Source organism: Sceloporus occidentalis, unplaced genomic scaffold, assembly GCF_023333645.1.
Source record: "Sceloporus occidentalis isolate IW3139 unplaced genomic scaffold, rSceOcc1.0.p SCAF_41, whole genome shotgun sequence".
NCBI lineage: Eukaryota > Metazoa > Chordata > Lepidosauria > Squamata > Phrynosomatidae > Sceloporus > Sceloporus occidentalis.
The window spans coordinates 4,821,510-4,840,441 of NW_028317021.1; the positions used below are offsets into that span (position 1 = coordinate 4,821,510).

At 46.1% G+C, this 18,932-nt stretch overlaps 1 protein-coding gene across 1 annotated transcript in view; it reads left to right on the plus strand.

Annotated features, from left to right (window-relative positions):
• The first annotated feature begins 2,165 nt into the window (after positions 1 to 2,165).
• Positions 2,166 to 18,932, plus strand: part of LOC149290009 (tricarboxylate transport protein B, mitochondrial) — a 39,704-nt gene continuing 22,937 nt past the window's right edge. Inside the window, exon 1 of the mRNA XM_089490006.1 lies at positions 2,166 to 2,465. Coding sequence (XP_089346132.1) covers positions 2,339 to 2,465 — 127 coding nt within the window. The 5' untranslated portion in view covers positions 2,166 to 2,338. The remainder of the gene's footprint in view (positions 2,466 to 18,932) is intronic.

The following is an 18,932-nucleotide window of genomic DNA, read 5'->3' on the forward strand; positions in this document are numbered from 1 at the left end:
TGAGAAAGTTGACGCGCACACCTTACTTCCAAGCTTCCAGAAACCGATGCATAAACTCTGGATTCTCTTCTTGTTCACAGACTGGTTGTGGAAGCCCGAGTACAAGCCAAACCTCTTGCAAAAGGAAAGGCAGAAAGTCAAGCCTGAACTTAACTGACTCTTTTGTACAACAGTAGAGAAAGTAATAGCACCAGGCTTGGGCTCAGGAGCACCACTGGGGGGTGGGGTGGGGTGCGGGGTGTATGCGCCGCACTGGGTGACGCCGCTGCTCCCAAACACCTGCCTTTTGGCAGAAATGGCCTGTGACATTCACCATTGTCCCTATAAAACTCTGGAGTTCAACTGAAGAGGAGGCCTGAGTGGGGTGAGGCTCAGTTGGTGGAGAAAGGAGGAGGACTTTCTCTGAATTTTTCCATTGTGTTCACCCACTCCCTCCTTCAGGTCTCTAGAAATGTGATGTGAGATATATATGTATGTGTGTATCAAGTGGTATGTCCTCTTTTATGATGAGCAGAGATCACCCTCTGTTTCATTCAGGCTAATTCATAAAGTGACTTAAAGTGTCCCTTTCCGCATCACACAGCATTGGAAGCTTGGCAAGAAGGTGTTATGCCCCTGTGTGCCACAAGGTGGCAGGGAATGTACCTTAAAATGGTGGTCACTTTTTGAAACTTGAGGGCCTGAACAGACAGGCCAAACTAAAGCTGCTTCAGGTCACTTTGGAGGTATGCTGTTTCAATGATGCGTGTGTCCTAAGAGACCAGAAGCTGCACCAAAGCCATGCTCCCGACCAAAGGACCAGAGCACAGCTTTGGTGCAGCTTCTGGCCTCTTAAGATGCGTGTGTCATTTAAACAGCATCCCTCCAAAGTGACCCAAAGCAGCTTTATTTTGGCCTGTCTGTTCAGGCTTAGTTTGGCCCACAAAATGTACTCCTTTTTAACAAAGGAGATGTGTTCCCAGCTGTAACAGAGAATTAGATATTTTGGAGACAGAAGTAGTATGGAAAGGATAGGGATAGGTTCCTATTTGTTGTTGATGATGCCCTCGAGTTGATCTTGACTCCTGGCGACCCTATGGATGAGGCATCTCCTAAAACAGGCAGTTTGGTGTGGTTGTGCAAAGTTATGTTGGATGTGAATAATGCGCACATGTCAAATGAAACCACCAGGTCAGGTTGGCCTTGCATCAGGAAATGCAAAATGCATCCAGAGAGGCTTTGTTTGTTTTTTCCCTTCTTTCACCAGCCTCCCCCTTTTTGACGCTTGCCATTTTGGGGGCCAAATATATTGCTATATACCTGGCCCAGGTCTACAGTAGAATGGCAACATTAAAAGGACCTTTTCTCCTCGCTGAAGGTTTGTCGCCTCATTTACTGCAGAGGCCTTGGTGGGAGTGGGGCAAGGCTCAGGCTGCATCCCCAGGACAGCAATAATCTGTGAGAAGAGAGCTCTTGCAGCCCCTTTGAGACTGACTGGAAGGAAGTGGTTGGCAGCAGGGGCTTCCCTAGGCTTCGGTCTCCTTCCTCAGGTGCCTTTGGGTCTCAGGATCTCCGATGAACTTGGAGCAAAGGCACCCGAGGAAGGAGACTGAAGCCTAGGGAAGCCCCTGCCGCCAACTCCTTTCTTTGGGGAAGGGCCTCCAAGGTTCCATAGACTCACGCGGCTAGAGCTTTCAGTTCTATCCGAAATCATCTGCTTTGACACCCCTTTAACTCCCATGGCTCAAGGCTGGGGAATGCTGGGATGTGTAGTTCTGCCAAAGAGCCTCCTCCCAATTCCAAAGCCCCAGGCTTCCGGAGGATGGAGCCAAAGCGGCATCAAAGTGCGTTATCCCCGCAATCTAGAGGCACCCAGCGCTTCCAGAGGAAGCACCTCCGGTAAATAAAGGCGGTAGTGGGCGTGGCCCGCCCCCAAGCCCCGCCCCCCGACGCATAACCGGCGGTGGGCGGTGTTTGTGTCTCAAAACCCCGCCTTTGGAAGCCCATCAAAGCGGGCGGGGGTGGCGCCTGTCTGCCAAAGCCCCGCCTCCCGAGGCCGGCCAAAGGGATGGTGGGCGGTGCCAGTCCCTTCTCAACACAACGGCCTCCAAGGCTTCGGTTGGTTGAGCGCCTGGCTCCTCCTCCAGCGCATGCCCCTTCGGAGGCGGTGACGTCGCCGAAGCCCCGCCCCCGGCTTGGGCGGGAGGGCCGAGAAGGGGGCGGTGGCCGGCAGCGGAGCCTGAGGAGAAAGAGAGAGACAGAGGGAGCCAGCCAGCCTCGCGCCGGAGACCGGAAGCTCCTCTCAAAGAGACACTCAGGCACTCGGTCGGCGAACGGACTCCCTCCGGCATCCTCCGGCATGGCTCCCGCTTCTCCCCCGCCGCCGCCCGCCTTCCGGAACCCTTTCCTCCGACCCCGCTGCTTGGCCGCCGCCGCCCCGGCCGGGAAAGCCACCCTCACGCACCCGGGCAAAGCTATCTTGGCAGGTAATAAGCTTCTCCCGCGCCCTCCCCCTGGGATGTGTAGTTTGCGGGAAACCATGGAGCGCCTCCCTCCCCTCGGGCGAGCCAGCCCAGGCGGCTTAGGCTGCATCCACGCTGGGGAAGCCACCCGCTCTGGCCCCGCTTTGACCAAGTCGGAGAGTTGGAGCCTGTTGGGGGCGAATGCTCAGTTTGTCTCAGAATAGAGTCACAGCCGAGCCAAACCGGGCGATTTCTCCAGTGTGGCACTTTCAAACCCTTGGGATGTGTAGTTCGGGAGCAGTGGAGCGCCGGGGCCTCGCCTAGACTAGACACCTCCGGGGCCCCTTGGCTCGTCCCTTCGTGCCCTTTTCCAGAGGCATCCACGCCGCCTTCGCCTTAACATCCAGGGCTGGTGGGCATGTTGAAATCTTGAGATGTGTAGTTCTGGGAGCCGTGGAGCATGGATACTAGACTTCCCCGGGGCCCCTACAACAGCCCCAGGGCCCTCCTTTTTCGGAGGCAGCAACACTATACAATTGTAGCACTTCCACGCCACTTTCACTGAAGACAGTGATGTCTCGAACTCTTGGGATGTGTAGTTCTGGGAGCCCCCCTGGCACTAGGCATCCTCCAAGTCCCTAAGGCTGCCCCATAGCAGCCCTTTTCAAAGGCATCTACACTGCAGAATTGTAGCTGCCGGACGCCGCCTTAACAGCCGGGGCACAATGCGGCAAAACTGGGGGAAGTGTAGTTCTGGGAGCCATGGAGCACAGGTACCCTTTGCCAACTAGACATCCCAGGGGCCTTTAAGAGCCATGAAAAGCAGTGTTAAACCACTGTCACTCGGCAATGTGGTACAGGATAACATTCTGGAGCCATGGGCAAGAATCAGGGCCTCTGTTTGAGTGCTTGTGTGTGTTGTGTCTGTCGGTTTGTTGCAACAGGTAGGTAAGAAATAACACAACAACTTGCACCTGGGACAAGCCTGGCCATGCTTGTCCCAGGTGCAAGTTGTTGCTGGTGCCAACCACTTGGACCAAGGCAATCCTGCTCCAGTTGTGGTACCTTGGTGTCCATTTTTCCTGGACAATCGATGCTCAAGAGCCTGGTCCTTGTTGTCTTCCAAGCTTTGGTTCCTCCTCCTTGCCGTCTGTAACCAGAGCCCAGCTCAGGGATCTTGGTTGCGCCTTTGGGCATTATCACACAGGGGCCATCATAGTCGCTTGCCAGAAGGACCTTCACATGAAATTGTGCTTATCGAGACATTGCCCCGTCCAGAAGGCGCAATTGCGCAGAGGGCTTTCTCGCCACATTGCGCCAGTTCCGTGAATGAAGTGGAACTATTCCCCATTTCCTACCTGCTTGCAATGCGCGATTCCTTGCTTAGTGAAGTTGAAGAACGGCATGTGAGCCCTACTCTTCCAACAAGGTTCCTTTGAAACCGTGGTCTTCCTTCTCCGATCGCACCCAAAGCCATGGCTGTGTCCCTTCCCTTCCAGCCCTTCTCCAGGCTAAACGTCCCCAGCTCCCTAAGTCATTCCTCCTAAGGCATGGTTTCCAGACCATTTCCCATTTTGGTGGCCCTGTGGCTGCAGAAATCATCTGTCTTGACACTGCTTTAATGGCCATGGAATTCCCAGAATTCCATAGCGCTGAGCCCTGGCTGTTAAAGCGGGGTCAAGTCTGCAGTGCCAAGGCAGCCACAGGGAATTCTCGCTGCACAGTTGTGGAGATGCCTCCCCCAGAATGGAGTTTTTCAGACCTTTCTCCAGAGATTCTTGGGGAATTCATGTGTTTTTCTTTTCTGGTGGAATGCAGCTTTGTCTTTAAGACAGAGATTGGGAAGAGTTGGCTCTTTGGATGCTGTTGGATTGTAACTCCCGTCATTTCCACCGTTGGTTTGGTTGTAGTCCTGCAGCATCTGGAGGACCATCTCTTCCCCAACCCTTCTTTAACACTACTCTGGTCTTCAGCGGTGAGCACTACCTGCATGTAGGTGAGCGCATGGGATCAAGTGTTCTGGCTGCCGCTTTCAACTAGTCCAGAAAGTGTGAGTGTTGCTGCGGGAAAGAATCCTAACCCCTTGTATGCTTATGAAAACTGGTCCAAGCTACTAATCTGTGAACTTACTTATAAACCTAGTGTGAATTTACTACTTTTCAGAGAGCAGGCAGATGTCACTGCTCTCCAGGGCTGATTCTGTAGCTGCCGTAGTGAGATGATATTATCCAGGTATGTTGCAAGCATGTAGATGTGAACAGACTCTGAAGCTGCAATCATGTACACACATGTGTGAACAAGTCACACTGGACTTTGTTTCTTTCACTTCTGAGTAAGCACAAGCCAAAGGAAGTACTTTTTCACACCGTATTTCTTAATGAATGTACATGAAATTTGGTTTTCCGTGGAATCTGCCTGGTTTATTAAGCAGCCGGAGACGGCAGTCAGCAGCTGTTGTGGTTGGTTGTTGACTTGTGCCTTTGGCTTGGGTAAAGCATTGCTTGTTGTGACATTTAAACCCACAACCAGGGCTTGTTCCTCACTTGTTTCCCCATGCAACCGTCCTGAAAGCGGAGTTGAGAAAAGCCGATTTAGTCACCGGCTGCACAACTTGTGGCTTGACCAGCCAAATATGGTGAACACAGACCATGGCTTCTTGTAATGTATGAATGTACCTCGCAAAAGGTCACTAACACAAATGACTTTAGAAGGCAATTTGATGAATTATTGGGCATCAGACATTTAAATCTTGCTAGACATGTGGCTGTGAATTATTCCCAGCATCGGAGTGAGTGTGCCTCTGAATGCCACTTACTGGGAACACCAGTAAGTTGGTGGTGTTACTGTCTCATCCTGTTTAAGGTCTGGTCCAGATAGGTCTCTGTCTGACCCAGCATGGCTGTTCTTATGTCCTTTCAGCTATACTATAAATCACTACATAGGTGCTCCATGATGAGACACACAAGGCACAGATCTGTGTCCATCCATTAAAAAAAAATCCAATTCCACCATTGGACAACTGTAGGGTGAGTTGAAATATAACAAATAAAACGTAGAAATCTCAGATGAGGATATTGGCTAGAGAATGGGGAAAGCTATTTTTTGGGCGACTGCTCCCAGAACACACCAGCCCACATTGCTGGTGGCTGCGGACTGTAATCCAGAACAAGTGACTTTCCAAAGGTCTGTAAATACGCGAGTATGAATTTGACTTTTCCAGTATTTCTCACAACACTGAACATTAAGTGAAGCTGGAACAGGGAAGGGAAGAGTTAAGGTTTGGGGTGTTGTTGTTTTTTAAGTTGTCAGGAAAGGACAGGATTCCTACTCCTCTCTTAACAGACCTTGATATCCTCATGCCCCAGGTATGAAAGTAATATTGAAATGAGAAGAGCAAATAGGCCCTTAGGAATGGTTTTTGGCAAAGGAGGAGAATCCCTAAAGGAAGGAGGGCTACCCCCATCCCCTGGATTTGAACATGGTGCATATTTTCCCCCTGTGATGTGGCAATGTGCATATTTCCCCTGCATGCCCCATGATGTGGACTTTGCCACTTGGGCAATGATTTCCTCATACCTGGCAAAACCGGCAGAAAGCAAACAAGCACAACCAGGGTTTTTTAAGTTTACGAAAAGTGAGGTGCATTTAAAGGCATTCTTGGCCATTTCCATATTTTTTTAAATAGGATATTTTGAGGGGAAACTCCCATCATCCACCTACAGCCAGAGCTTCAAATGTGGAGGTGAGAGGAAAGGCATTAATGAATGTGACACAAAAACAAAAGAATCCCACATTTCCCAAGTTCAGTGCTGCTGACAACCAGGTGTGTTTTCCAACGGGTATTGGCTTGTGATTTTTAGCCTGAACAAGTCAGTCTGAGACAAAATGTGGCAGTATGGGGTGCTGATATCCAGGTTCCCGTTCATTTCATGGTACTTGCTCTTGTCCCAGTTGTCTACCTGCTCCCAATGCAGCCAACACTGTGTGCTCACTGGTCATGTTTGGTCATTAAGCCTTTTGGGGGGTTCACCTGAGGGCTTTTTGGTAATTCTGGGCAGATGGAATGACGTTGGCAGGGAGTTATAGGCTTTGCCTTTTTGCTGTCACTGCTCTCCAAGGAGCCAAGCCAGTGTGGGCCAACAGTGAGGACTAGAAATGACATATTTGGCTATAGGAGCACAATGATGCAGAATGGGCCATAAAGAACTGTCATGTTGGGCATTGCCCATTTTCTGCCACATTATGTGGAAGACAGTACTCCAATGCTTTTTCTTATTCTTGAAGACCATTGTTTTGATACTGATATTTAAAATGAGAAGAATGTTTGTTGCTGTACGTGAGCTTTTAATTTTAATTATATGTCATTGTTTACTGCATTTTTTGCCATCCTCTTACAGACACGGTCCTCTAAAAATATACTCTGCTGCTTTTTAAAAATGCCCTTTTTACATTCAGTGAAATAGCTTTTCCCATCTCTTCAGAGCCTGCAATTATTCTAGGCCTGTCTCTTTCTGAATATGTTTTCACTCTTCTCACTGCTGTGGAAGAATTTTGTAAGTAACCTTTGGCCTTTTGCTGTCTGTCAGCCAGTGCATGTTCCTCAACCTGTGACAATCCCTGCACATCACTTTATGACAAGGGCAAGCGTCTCGGGGTCGGGAGAGGAGGCATTGTATTACAAAGGCTGGCTTGCTGTCAGCCCTTGGAGACTGACTTTGGACATTTTAATGCTGGCAATTTTTGCAACAAGAGGAATGGCACTTGACAGTTTAAAAAGATTCAATTGTCCTTGCACACTAGTTTTTCATTCTGCTATTACTGCCATGGCTCCATATTGCAAGATCCAGGAATTGTGACTAGTGTAAAGACCTTTCGTGACCAATATAAAGGGTATATAAAGTTCTCAGCCGGAGAGCTCTAGTGCCTCCCCAAACAACAATCCTAACTGTTCCATAGGATGCAGCCGTGGAAGTTAAAAGTGGGATCAAAATGCTACACAGAGCATACCTCGGTTAACAAAGCCTCTGACAACGTAGTTCCTTTTTGCACAGGCTTTTTGCACCTGTCCAGCTCCCTTTTCCTTCTCACCCTGTGCCTAACTGGATCTTTTTTAGCAGCACTGATATTGGGAGAATGGTGAAAGGGGGCTGGAGAAACATAGATTTTTGGTATTGGGTTGAAATAGTTTTCCTGCAGTGAACGGTGTGTTTTACCCAGTACCATAAATCTGCGTTTGTCCAGCCCTCCTTCACCATTCTCTCAATATCAATGCTACTGGGGGGGAAATCCAGTTAGACAGAAGGTGAGAAGAAAAGGGGAGCTGGGCAGGTGCAAAAAGCTGTTTTGCACCATCTCATACCCTCTTACCGGCAAGTAAGCTATACTGTATTTGCTTAACCTCTGAATGGCGATGTATTGTATTACACTGTAAACCTTTATGATGAGCCCATGGATGTTTGAAGATGCATCTGAACTGCATAGTTTTAACATTTTGATATCACTTCAGCACTTCTGGCTCCACCCTAAGGAATCCTGGCATTTGTAGTTTGATGAGGTACTTAGAATTTTCTGCAAAGGGCTCTAGTGCACTCCCCTCAATTACATTTAGAATCATAGAGTTGGAAGAGACCACAAGGGCCATCCAGTCCAACCCCCTGCCATGCAGGAACTCCCAATCAAAGCGCCTCCCAAGGTACTTCAATTTAATCCTCAGCCTCTTCTGTCTTAGAAACTGGAAGTGCACTAGAGCTCTGTAGCAGAGATTTCATAAGTACTTCACTAAACTACAAATCCCACATTTCCTTAGGAAGGAACCATGACTAGTGGTATCTGACTATTACTACAGATGCATCATGGAACCACTTTTTAGTAGCAGCGATAGGGAAACCACTGCTAACTTGGATTTCCTACCATAAACTAGACTCTGCATTCTCCATAATTTGGAGTCCTTTCAGTTCCAGTGATTGATTCTTGTGAGTTTATTACAGGTTTTAGCTGGTTAGCATAGGAAGAAAGTACAGTAGTACTATGTTTGGCAAATTGATTTATAGTATTTATATCTCTTGCCTTATATTAGAAAAAGCTCAAGGGTGAGTATTTACCGGTGTGTGAAGATTTGCCAGCAATTTACTGAGCATCTAATATAAAACCTATTTACTGTTGTGTTGGTTTAATTTATAGCCCACCCTTTCTGCCAAAGATGGTGCTCAAGGTGGCTGATATTACCAATGGAAACAACACCTTTTTTGAAATGTAAAATAAGGCCAATCAGGTAAATGCAACTAAATACACAAGAGAAAACAATTATAGCTCTATTTATTCCACTTTAAATTCCATGGTAACATCCTAGGGACTCCTGAGGTTTGTGGCTTGGTGAGAGTCTTAAAGCTTAGGAAATGCCAAGTGCTCTTCCCTAAACTGTCCATCCCAAGATTCCCAAGATGTAGCCATGGCAGTTAAAGTGGAATCATAGTGCTTTAATTGTGTGTTGTGAAAGAGCCTCTGGACAAGTTGATATGAGAGAGTAGCCTTTCCGATAGTTTGGTCTCAAGTCACTAAAATCTTTGTGAAATATTGTCCCACCGTCAGTCTGCATGAAACTACCTCTCTGTGCTTGTCGCAAAGACAAAGGTGTTTTTGGTTGGCTTGTCGGCTCAGTGTGGAGTGACAAACTGCTGAGCCCAGGAGAAGCTATTTTACATGGCAGCGTTCAGCATCTCATGCTGGCAAGTTAAATCCTTAATTTGTACTTAAAGCAATCTTAACTTGCACAGCTGGGTAGTTTAAAAGAAAGAAAGAAAAGCGAGTGCCATCTTGTCTTTTGATCCCCCATTTCACCGTGTGTGTGTGTGTGTGTGTGTGTGTGTGTGTGTGTGTGTATATAAGGATTGATTCTGATTCCAGGAAGAGTTTGTTGAACAACTAATTTGTCCCATCGTTCATATTCTGAGAAGCCGAGGACAGCATCTATGGGTTTTTCTCACCTCAGGTGGATTCTCATAGCGATGCTGAGTTGGCCTCAGATTGAGAGGAACTAGGAGAACTCAAGTTTCTAGTCCCTACTGATTCAGGGTTCTAGGCCGTACCAAGTTATGAATCTGGGTCCAGTCCTTCTTTCTTTGCTAGCGTTGCTTATTGGAAATGTGGCTTAGACTCTTGTGTATTAAATCCTGGCACCTTTGTTTTAATACCAGTCTCACACTGTCGAACGAACCACTGTTGGGGAAGAAAGCTGAACTTGGAAGTAATGAGTTATGACTAACAGAGTTACTTATAGGGTAACTGCTTTTTCTTTGGGTAATGAGGCGACGTTACAGTCAAATGGGAATGAAGTGACTTTTAAGGGTGCTTTTGGAAGTGTTTTGATGAGGATTTTTCAGTGCTGTTTTCTTGGCAAGCCTAAGCGTTTTTGGGGGTTTTATAAAGAGAACGAAGTGATGCCCTATGCAACATGTTCCTTTGTAAAGGGTAAAATCAATGAATTGCTTTCCAGACGTTGCAAGATAAGGGTGAAGTATGGTCCTTGGGCCACAGGTACTCCCCTGTGCCCCTTCTCTGTCCCCACCAGCCCCCCATGCCCTGAAAAAAAGCCACCCAATTACCAATACAGGGGACATAGTTGGCCATTTTAGTGCAAAAAACATTCAGGTTGAAGGGTCCTGATGGCAAGGAAAGTGTCACCCTCTGAGGTTCTGGAAGCTCTGTGTAGATGATGAGAAGGGGGCATAATTCATTGTTTAAAACCTTGAATTTCCCAGGTCTGTGAGAGGAAGGGAGCCTCTACTCCTCTGAAAGACAAGCCAGGGAGATCTGTAAGCATCTTTTTTCCGGGGGGTAATGTTGACTTGCCTTCTTCCAAGCCTTAATTGCTTTAAACAAACCAGTCTGCCAGAGGAGGTAATAGGCTATGTTCCTGCCAACAGGGAGCCATCCATCCTTCCAGGCAGGGGAAATTGGCACAGGGAGAACTTCATCTTGTAAAAGATGCGTTGGGGTATATTTGAAATGGCTGGTGCGGTCTATATTTTTTCTTGTTGTCTTTGTATTCAAAAAGGCCATGGTTTTAGCGAGCCTGTATGCTTTGCACCAACTGTGTATTTTAAAAGGGGGGTAGTTTGTGATTTTGTGGGTTGCTGGTGCGAGTTTCATTCTGTGAACCGTACATTAGAGCAGTGGGGAATGTAGAAAAGCAGTCTTACACCAAACAATGTGGTCTAGTGGCTGGCGAGTTGGACTAGTGCCGGGTTTCAAATCCACAATCTGCTGTAAAACATGCTAGGTAACCTTAGAGTAGTAGCTATGTCTCAGGCTAGCTTACCTCGTGGGGGTGTTGTAACAATAACATTGGGGATGACCATGTGGACCAGCGAAGGCAGGATACAAATGGAATAAATATAAATACATAAATGGAGTGACGCTCAACACTAGCCTCCCCTAGCCTGGCCCTTTGTAGAGGTGTTGCCCTGTCACTGTCATCATCCCAAGTCAGCACCAGGATGGTTGTGGATGATGGATGCTGCATCAGGATATCAGGTGATCACCACATTGAGGTAGGTTGGTTTACATTGACTGGCTGCAGCTCTCGAGGTTTCAAGTCAGACATTTTTTTCAGCCCTTATGTGGAGATGTCAGGATTTGATTCTGGTAGTGATAGTGATGGTAAATCATTGGTTGGAAACTGTTAGCTGGTGGTTCAAAACTGACCTGCTGACATTCATCTTTTATTCACCATCCATCTGTATGGGGGCTCTGTGTGAGAGTCAGGGAGACGTAGTAGTTGGGTTTGGGAACTTCAGGCTGTGGTCTTCACTGAGTTATAAAAGATACCTCGGACCACTTAGACATTCTCTTAGCCCAGTTTATCTTCTGGGATTAGTCCATGGAGGATGCCACCTTGACCTCATTGGAGGTAAGGCAGGATCAAATTTTAAAAAACGGTGCCTTAAAATGCCATATTAGCACCCTTGACAGATTGAACATCTATTTGTTAGTTTAGGAATATAAAATACACTGTGTATAACTTGGTTTGGCATAAAACCACCATGTTTGATATATTAAAAAGAGCTTATTCAGAAGAAAATTACAAATTGAAGTAACTTTTTTGCAATTTATTTATTTATTTATTTATTGTTAAAATGGAGCTGCCAGATCTTCAGCCGTAAAGAACACCTGAACTTTGGTCTTCCCAGTTTACAGTAAGTCAGGAAAAGATCTTATTATCCATTTTTCAATTTTCCTGAAAAAATGTCTTCAGAAGAAATGTTTCTCCCCTGAGTTTTATTGTCTACCCTCTCCCCGATCTTTATATCTCTAGGTGGCACTGGTTAAAGTGGTATCAAAGTGCTATAACTATACAGTGTGGATACAGCCCCAGGTCCTTGCAGCTTCAACCCACTCTGCTTCTTTTTTAAATTAAGAATTTGCTCTGTCTTCTTACATTTTGTCTAGCTATGAATCAAGGAGGCAGGAGGCTAATCTGCTTTCTTTTGCTGGGCTCTCTCTGCCTGGCTTTGCATTCCCTGCATGCACCCAGGCTGAATTGGGCACCAGCCCTACGCTGCCTCCCACGGCTTACACACTCATGCAGTACTGCTTGCTGACAGTTGCCTGACATTGCAGGCACCCTCGTTCATTATCCTCTTGGAACATTTTGTGCCCTGAATATTTTATGGGGGTGGGGTGGGGTAGGGAGGAAGGGATGTTTATCCATGTCATTGTATTTCTAATTTCAGTGTACAGTCGTGAAAGCCAGACAGTGAAGATAGGTGATAGGAAGAGAATCAATGCATTTGAAAAGTGGTGCTGGGGGAGAGTTTTGCAAATGCCATGGGCTGTCAAAAACACAAATAAATGGCTCCGAGTGCAAACCATGTCTGAACGTTCCCTCGAAGCCAAGGTGACCAAAGTGAGGCTGTTGTACTTTGGCCACATCGTGAAACAACATAACTCATACGAAAAAACGATAATGCTTGGTAAGGTGGAAGACTGCCAGAAAAGACCATATTACAGGTGAATAGGCTTGATCAAGAAAACCACAAGACGCCCTGAGTTTTCAAGACCTGAGTAGGGCGGTGGATGACTGGGACTCCTGAAGAGCTCTCATTTGTAGCATCACAATAACTTGAAGTCTACTTGAATTCAATTGATAAATAGAAACAGGATGCTTATTTTCCTGGCCAAAAATCGTGATAGGCTGGTACAACACAAGCTTTGCATTCAAAAGATCTCAGATGCTGTTCCTACTGTCTTCTGCAGGTAGGGCCTGGGAATAGGGTTGTCAGAATGTAAACTGGAGATGGTACCAGTATCATTAAAAATTAAATTTCATTTTAAATTGCAGTTGCAAGGCAACTTAGTTGTTATTAGAGGAGGGGGGAATGAAGTAGTGGCTGTTTGTACCTTGTGCTTTGGCTCTCTTCTGTCAATCCATAAAGTTGCCTTGACTTTTTCTATCTAACCGTTCTAGAAAACAGCTGGTTATGCTTGTGAAGTAAATTTTTGCTTTGATAGCAAAGGGATTGTGAAAGCAGAGATACCTAGAGTACTGATCTTTTTCTTGTGAAATGAGGGACAGAATGAGTGGCTTCGCCCCCTCTTTTCTCTCTCTCTCTCTCTCTCTCTCTCTGGTGTTATCTGTGTCTTCTGTTGACTGATGGTGTTTACCAACCTGGCGACATAATGTGCACAGCGAAACCACAGTGTAATATTTGCCGTTCTTCTTCGTGTGTGTGCATAGAGTTCTGGGCTCAAAGCTCTTTTATCATCCAGCTGGAACATCGTAACTGACAGGCCCCGGGTGGCTGTCGTGTTGACTTGCCAGCAAGGAATGGTGTTTTAAAAGGTCCGGGGCTCCACTTGGTGTTCTGTAAATGAAGTACATACTTTCATCTGATTATAACAGAAGATGTTTGACTACAACGAAAGGGGATTTCCCCCAGACCCTGAGAGTTTGGTGTATCTCAGCCTTGTAGACATTTTGGAAGCTTTGGTCTGTGTGAGCCTGAATGAACTTGATTTGTCTTGGTCAGAGGTCAGAAATTTTGGAAGTTCTAAATGTTTGGGACTCGAATTCCTATCATCCCTTTCTGTTGGCCATGCTGGCTAGGGCATCTGGGAGGTGAAGTCCAAGGCATCTGAAAGGCTAATGGCTCCTCATCCCATGAATGAGCCTTTGTTTTAATGTCTGCAGTCTCCTCCCACTTTTCCATATTAAGAGACCTTAATTAACATTAACATTAATAACTGTAGACTTCATGTCTTGAACATCAGCTACTTTTTTGGCATTGTTGGTCATTGAAGACCTCTGCAGAACTCCAAAACTTGCACAATACTTTTGTAATCTTTTGAGTTAACCTCATAAAAGTATTACCCCACTGTAGAGTTCAGATCTTATGTTTCCCCCTCTCTTGGCCAATGCAAGTCCCTTTGCTGTTGGTGTTCTTATTATGTCACTTATTCCAGAAGATCAAACCTTTCCAGAGAGGGGATTTGAGTGATAGGAGAGCCACAGCCTAGAAGGCCATGTTGCCCATATTGGCCATATTGCTATTTTGGTCTGTGGCCTGTTTTTTCAGACATAAAAATGCACATTGATTTTTGTCTGCAGCTTCCTTTGCTAAATACAATTCAGCTGAAGACTCAAATCACACAATTTGGGGAGGTGTGCAGTCCAAGAGAGATCTTGAACTGCGCAGTTGTCCAAGAAACGCCAGCAAAGTCCGTTTGCTGACTAAACGAAACTTGCTGCTACGCTAGGATAAAAAAGAACTCTGCGTAATGGTGAATTTACACACTTGTGTCCCTCAGTAGGTATGGTTAAGAGAGGCTGACGTCTTCGTGTGGCAATGGCTTACAGGGTCAAAACACGCTTGGAGCTTTCATAACTCAGGAAGTGGCAACCTCTGAGGGTCTGAAGGGCCTTTTGTCCTACCATGGGCTGCACCAGTCCCTCATGACAGATGGCTTGGATTCCCCTCCCAAAAATGATTTACTCCTAAAACAAAATGGAGCTGGGGGTTATTATGTCTTCCCAGTTGCCCACCTTGCCTTACAGGCTAGGGCTCTAGTGTAGACTGTGCCAGGAATGGTCCTTTCCTAACCATCCTTCCATGCAGGAGAAATGAAGCTTTCACTCCTTGTTTTGTGAGGACTCCCACAGCCTCGCTGTACTCTTGCAAGATGACAAAGTCCAGACCCAAAGCCCATGTCCTGCTGTCGCTGGGACAGGAGATGAGTGGCTCTTGGACTCTGTGCTTGTGCTTACTCTTTATCGGGAGTCAAAGGAGAGCCAATGCATGTCCTTTGCTGAAGGTCGTTGGCATATGTATCTCTGAAGTGGTGACTCCCATGAGCCCTGGCAGCCCAGAGAGTTTCCCTTTCCCCTACTTGGCCACCCAGAGGCCTCTTCTCTTTTCAAAGCCAGCCTTTGGCTTGCATGAATGCAGTCCTGTGCTGGCCTTCCCCATAGCAGATCCTGCCTGTCCCAACTCCTCCTGTGCCTTGCTCTTGTAGACAGAAGAATTCTTATTCTTAATGGCAAGGAAGCCTTTATTTTTATTCAGTAGCAGAGCTTAGAGTTTCAAAGGTCTCTGTGCACAACTTTGCTGCTTGTCTGCTTCTCTCTTCCAGAAACAACAGTAGTTGTGTTGATTCATAAAAGCGGGACGAAATACAAGACCCAGCTGCAAGAAGCAGAAGCTAGGGAGCATGCAGTGTGGGATCTGTAGTTAGACCCAAGATGGAGACTGCAGACTTGCTGAGTCAATGGTAGGTGTACAGGTGTCTCATGACTTCCAGCCATGCCTGCTGGGACCAAGACAACGCTCAGGATTCCCAACTTTGGAAATACAAGGCCAGTAGCAACTCAGGCATCTGCCTCTTGCTTCAAGCAAAGCACACAGATTTCTTGGACAGCATGCAGCAGAAGTGTGCTTGCATTTTTCTCCACGCTGCAAACAAAAACATGATTTAGAGGTTGAGCAATTGGAATTCCCAGTGGGCTGCTCTATTTTGTGTATTTTCAGTCTGATCTCTCTCAGATTTGCATTACAGGACTGAGACGTGTGCCCTGTCTTTTCCCCTTTCCTCTTCCCATGAAAATAGGTACAAGTGAATAGGGAGGGAGTTGCTGAAAGGTAGAACCTGGTTGGGAAAAAATGCATTTTATCTTTCATACCTAAGGAAATCCAGTGCGGGCCTCCCTGACCCTGGAAAATTCCCTGCTCCAGTTAAATCAAATGTATCACTCAAAGTACTGTATTAATTCACTTTTCCTGACACAGAGCAAAAAACTTTATTGATACTCAGCTGCACCATAGGTTTTGTAATCCGGGCGGAAAAACCAATGATTGTTCTATTCCTCGTGCATTATTTTGTGTTAATAGAGAGTACGTTTACTCAAATGGAAGCACAGTGGCTTCAGTGAAAGCAGTGCGGGTTTGGCTCTCTCTCATTTTGGGATTCAATAAGTGCATTTGGATGGAATGCTTGACTTTAACAGACACAAGCCAAATTCAAGAGCAGCACTTGAAGAGACCTGAGTTTCTGCGTTAATGCTTCTTGAGCCTTATTTGCAGTTTTTAGAACTAATTGCAAGACCTCCATAGGTGCGGTGATGGCGAAATGAGAGGATGAGGGTCCTTATATGCAATTAGCAATCGGTGATTTTTCTCTCTCCTTCCCCTCCTCCATATGTCTCCACTAAGTAAATAGTTCTCTGCAGGAGCAACTTTGGGGAGAGAAAGAAAATAGAAAAGATGAAGAGATCCTTGGGCAGATTTTTGCAGTGTTAGTTTTTGTGCAGGGCAGTGGAACAGTGGTAGATACAGTTGGCCCTCCACATTTGTGGTTTTGACTTTCGCGGATTTGATTATTTGTGGTTTTGATTAATATGTTCTCTCTTGGAATTTCTTAAGTCCTTCCCCAGTGCCTCTCCTCAGACTTAAGTAACGGCAGCAAGAGCTTTAATTTCAACTTACGGTTTTACCTGTTTGCCTTTGGCTCCAAACATCATGGGAATCCCCCCCCCCCCCCACACACACACACAATATTTCTCTGAGATGGAAGTTCCTGGGTTGAAAGAGGTTCTCCAGCCTTCCTCTAAGTTTAAGCCCTAGGTAACATTCTCCATGTCAACATCCTCATTCTCCTAGGTATTAGGGTTAACCTCCCTTTTCTTCTGTTCCTGCACAAGCTCTAGAAATGCACATTTTCCAGTAGCAGACCTGGTTAAGCAGGAAACAAGGTACAAATATGAACATATATAAAGATACATAACAAATATTAAAAGATACAGTAAATCGATTAAAAATCAAGTTGTTTAGATTTTCCAAATACACAGTCCAAACTTATAAATAGCACAGAGAGTGGAGCTCCATAATGTGGAAGTCATAGAATCATAGAGTTGGAAGAGACCACAAGGGCCATCCAGTTCATCCCCCCTGCCATGCAGGAAATCTCAATCAAAGCATCCCTGACAGATGGCCATCCAGCCTCTGCTCAAAGACCTCCAAAGAAGGAGACTCCACGTCTCCACCACACTCCGAGGGAGTGTGTTCCACTGTCAAACAGCCCTTACTGTTAGGAAGTTCCTCCTAATGTTGAGCTGGAATCTCCTTTCCTGGAGCTGGCATCCATTGTTCCGGGTCCTATTCTCTGGAGCAGCAGAAAACAAGCTTGCTTCCTCCTCAATATGACATCCTTTCAAATATTTAAACAGGGCTATCATATCACCTCTTAACCTTCTCTTCTCCAGGCTAAACATCCCCAGCTTCCTAAGTCGTTCCTCATAGGACATGGTTTCTAGACCTTTCACCATTTTAGTCACCCTCCTTTGGACACACTCCAGTTTCTCAATGTCCTTTTTGAATTGTGGTGCCCAGAACTGGACACAATTTTCCAGGTGGGGCCTGACCAGAGCAGAATAGAGTGGCACTATTACTTCCCTTGATCTAGACACTATACATTTATTGATGCAGCCTAAAATTGCATTGGCCTTTTTAGCTGCCGCATCGCACTGTTCACTCATGTTCAACTTGTGGTCTACTTGGACTCCTAGATCCCTTTCACATGTAGTTTCATTCAGCCAGGTGTCCCCCATCCTATATCTGTGCATTTTCCACCCTAAGTGCAGTACCTTACCTTTCTCCCTGTTGAATTTCATTTTGTTAGCTTTGACCCAGCTTTCTAGTCTATTCAGGTCATTTTGAATTTTGATCCTGTCCTCTGGGGTATTAGCTATTTCTCCTAATTTGGTGTCATCTGCAAATTTGATGAGTATGCCCCCAATTCTGTCATTTAAGTCATTGATAAAGATGTTAAATAACACTGGGCCCAGGACAGAGCCCTGTGGGACCCCACTGGTCACTTCTCTCCAGGATGAAAAGGAGCCATTGTTGAGCACCCTTTGGCTTCGGCCAGTCAACCAATTACAAATCCATGCAACAGTTATCTTGTTAGTAGTTGAAGGACCAGCTTGTGTCAGGGACTGTAAGGGATTGTATGTTGGTGACAAGGGCCAGCAGAGGTATGCCTTGTTCTCACTAAAAGGCTGTGTTATGGAAGGGACATTGTCTGGGGAGCCCCAGAAAGTGTGATTAAGACTCCATGAGGATGATATTCAGCTCTAGGGCTTGAACTCTAAAGGGAAGAGGAAGTCTTGGTCATAGAACATCTCTTTTACGTGCAGACTGTCTCAAGTACTGCCCTGTCATCTCTTGTTAAAAAGTGTGCACATCAAGTAAATGGAAAACCCTCAAAGATCAACTGCTGCTCTGAGCAGACTGTGCTGAACCAGAGGAACCAATAGTCTGCCTTCATTTACGACTTCATCCTGTGTCCCAACATGTATTATTTATGCTTGGAAGCATTCTTCTGCCTGACATCTGGGATTTCACTTTATCAGTTTCAGAAACAGCTGCGGGTGGTACTAATAGAACCTGACCTATCTTCTATCCACTCCTGGTGCACATCCTAAAAGCAGTGATAAATTGCCTGTTGTAATTATGTAACTGTCCAAAAATCACCCGAGATCTTCATGTCTGAATTTGAACCTGGACATAAAAGACCTTCATTGGCTGCCTATTTGCTTCCGAGCTCAATACAAGGTGTTGGTTTTGACCTATAAAGCCCTAAATGGCTTGGGCCCAGGGTACTTGGAGGACCGCCTCTCCCCATATAATCCGCCTCGCACACTCAGAACTTCGGGGACCAAATTGTTGGAGGTCCCTAGGTCCAACTTGATACGGACCTCACAGAGGGCTTTTACTACTGCTGCCCCTTCTCTCTGGAATAAGCTCCCTGCAGAGCTTCGCTCCGCCACCTCATTAGCTGTCTTTAAGAAACAGCTGAAAACATATCTATTCCGGCTGGCCTTCCCACCTTAGATTGTCTGTTTATTTTCCTGCCCTCCTTTTCCCTTTCGACCCCGGACCGTTGTAAACTCCTTCTCTCTTTTCCTTGCCCCTGACATGTATATTTTATTGTTTTCCTGTT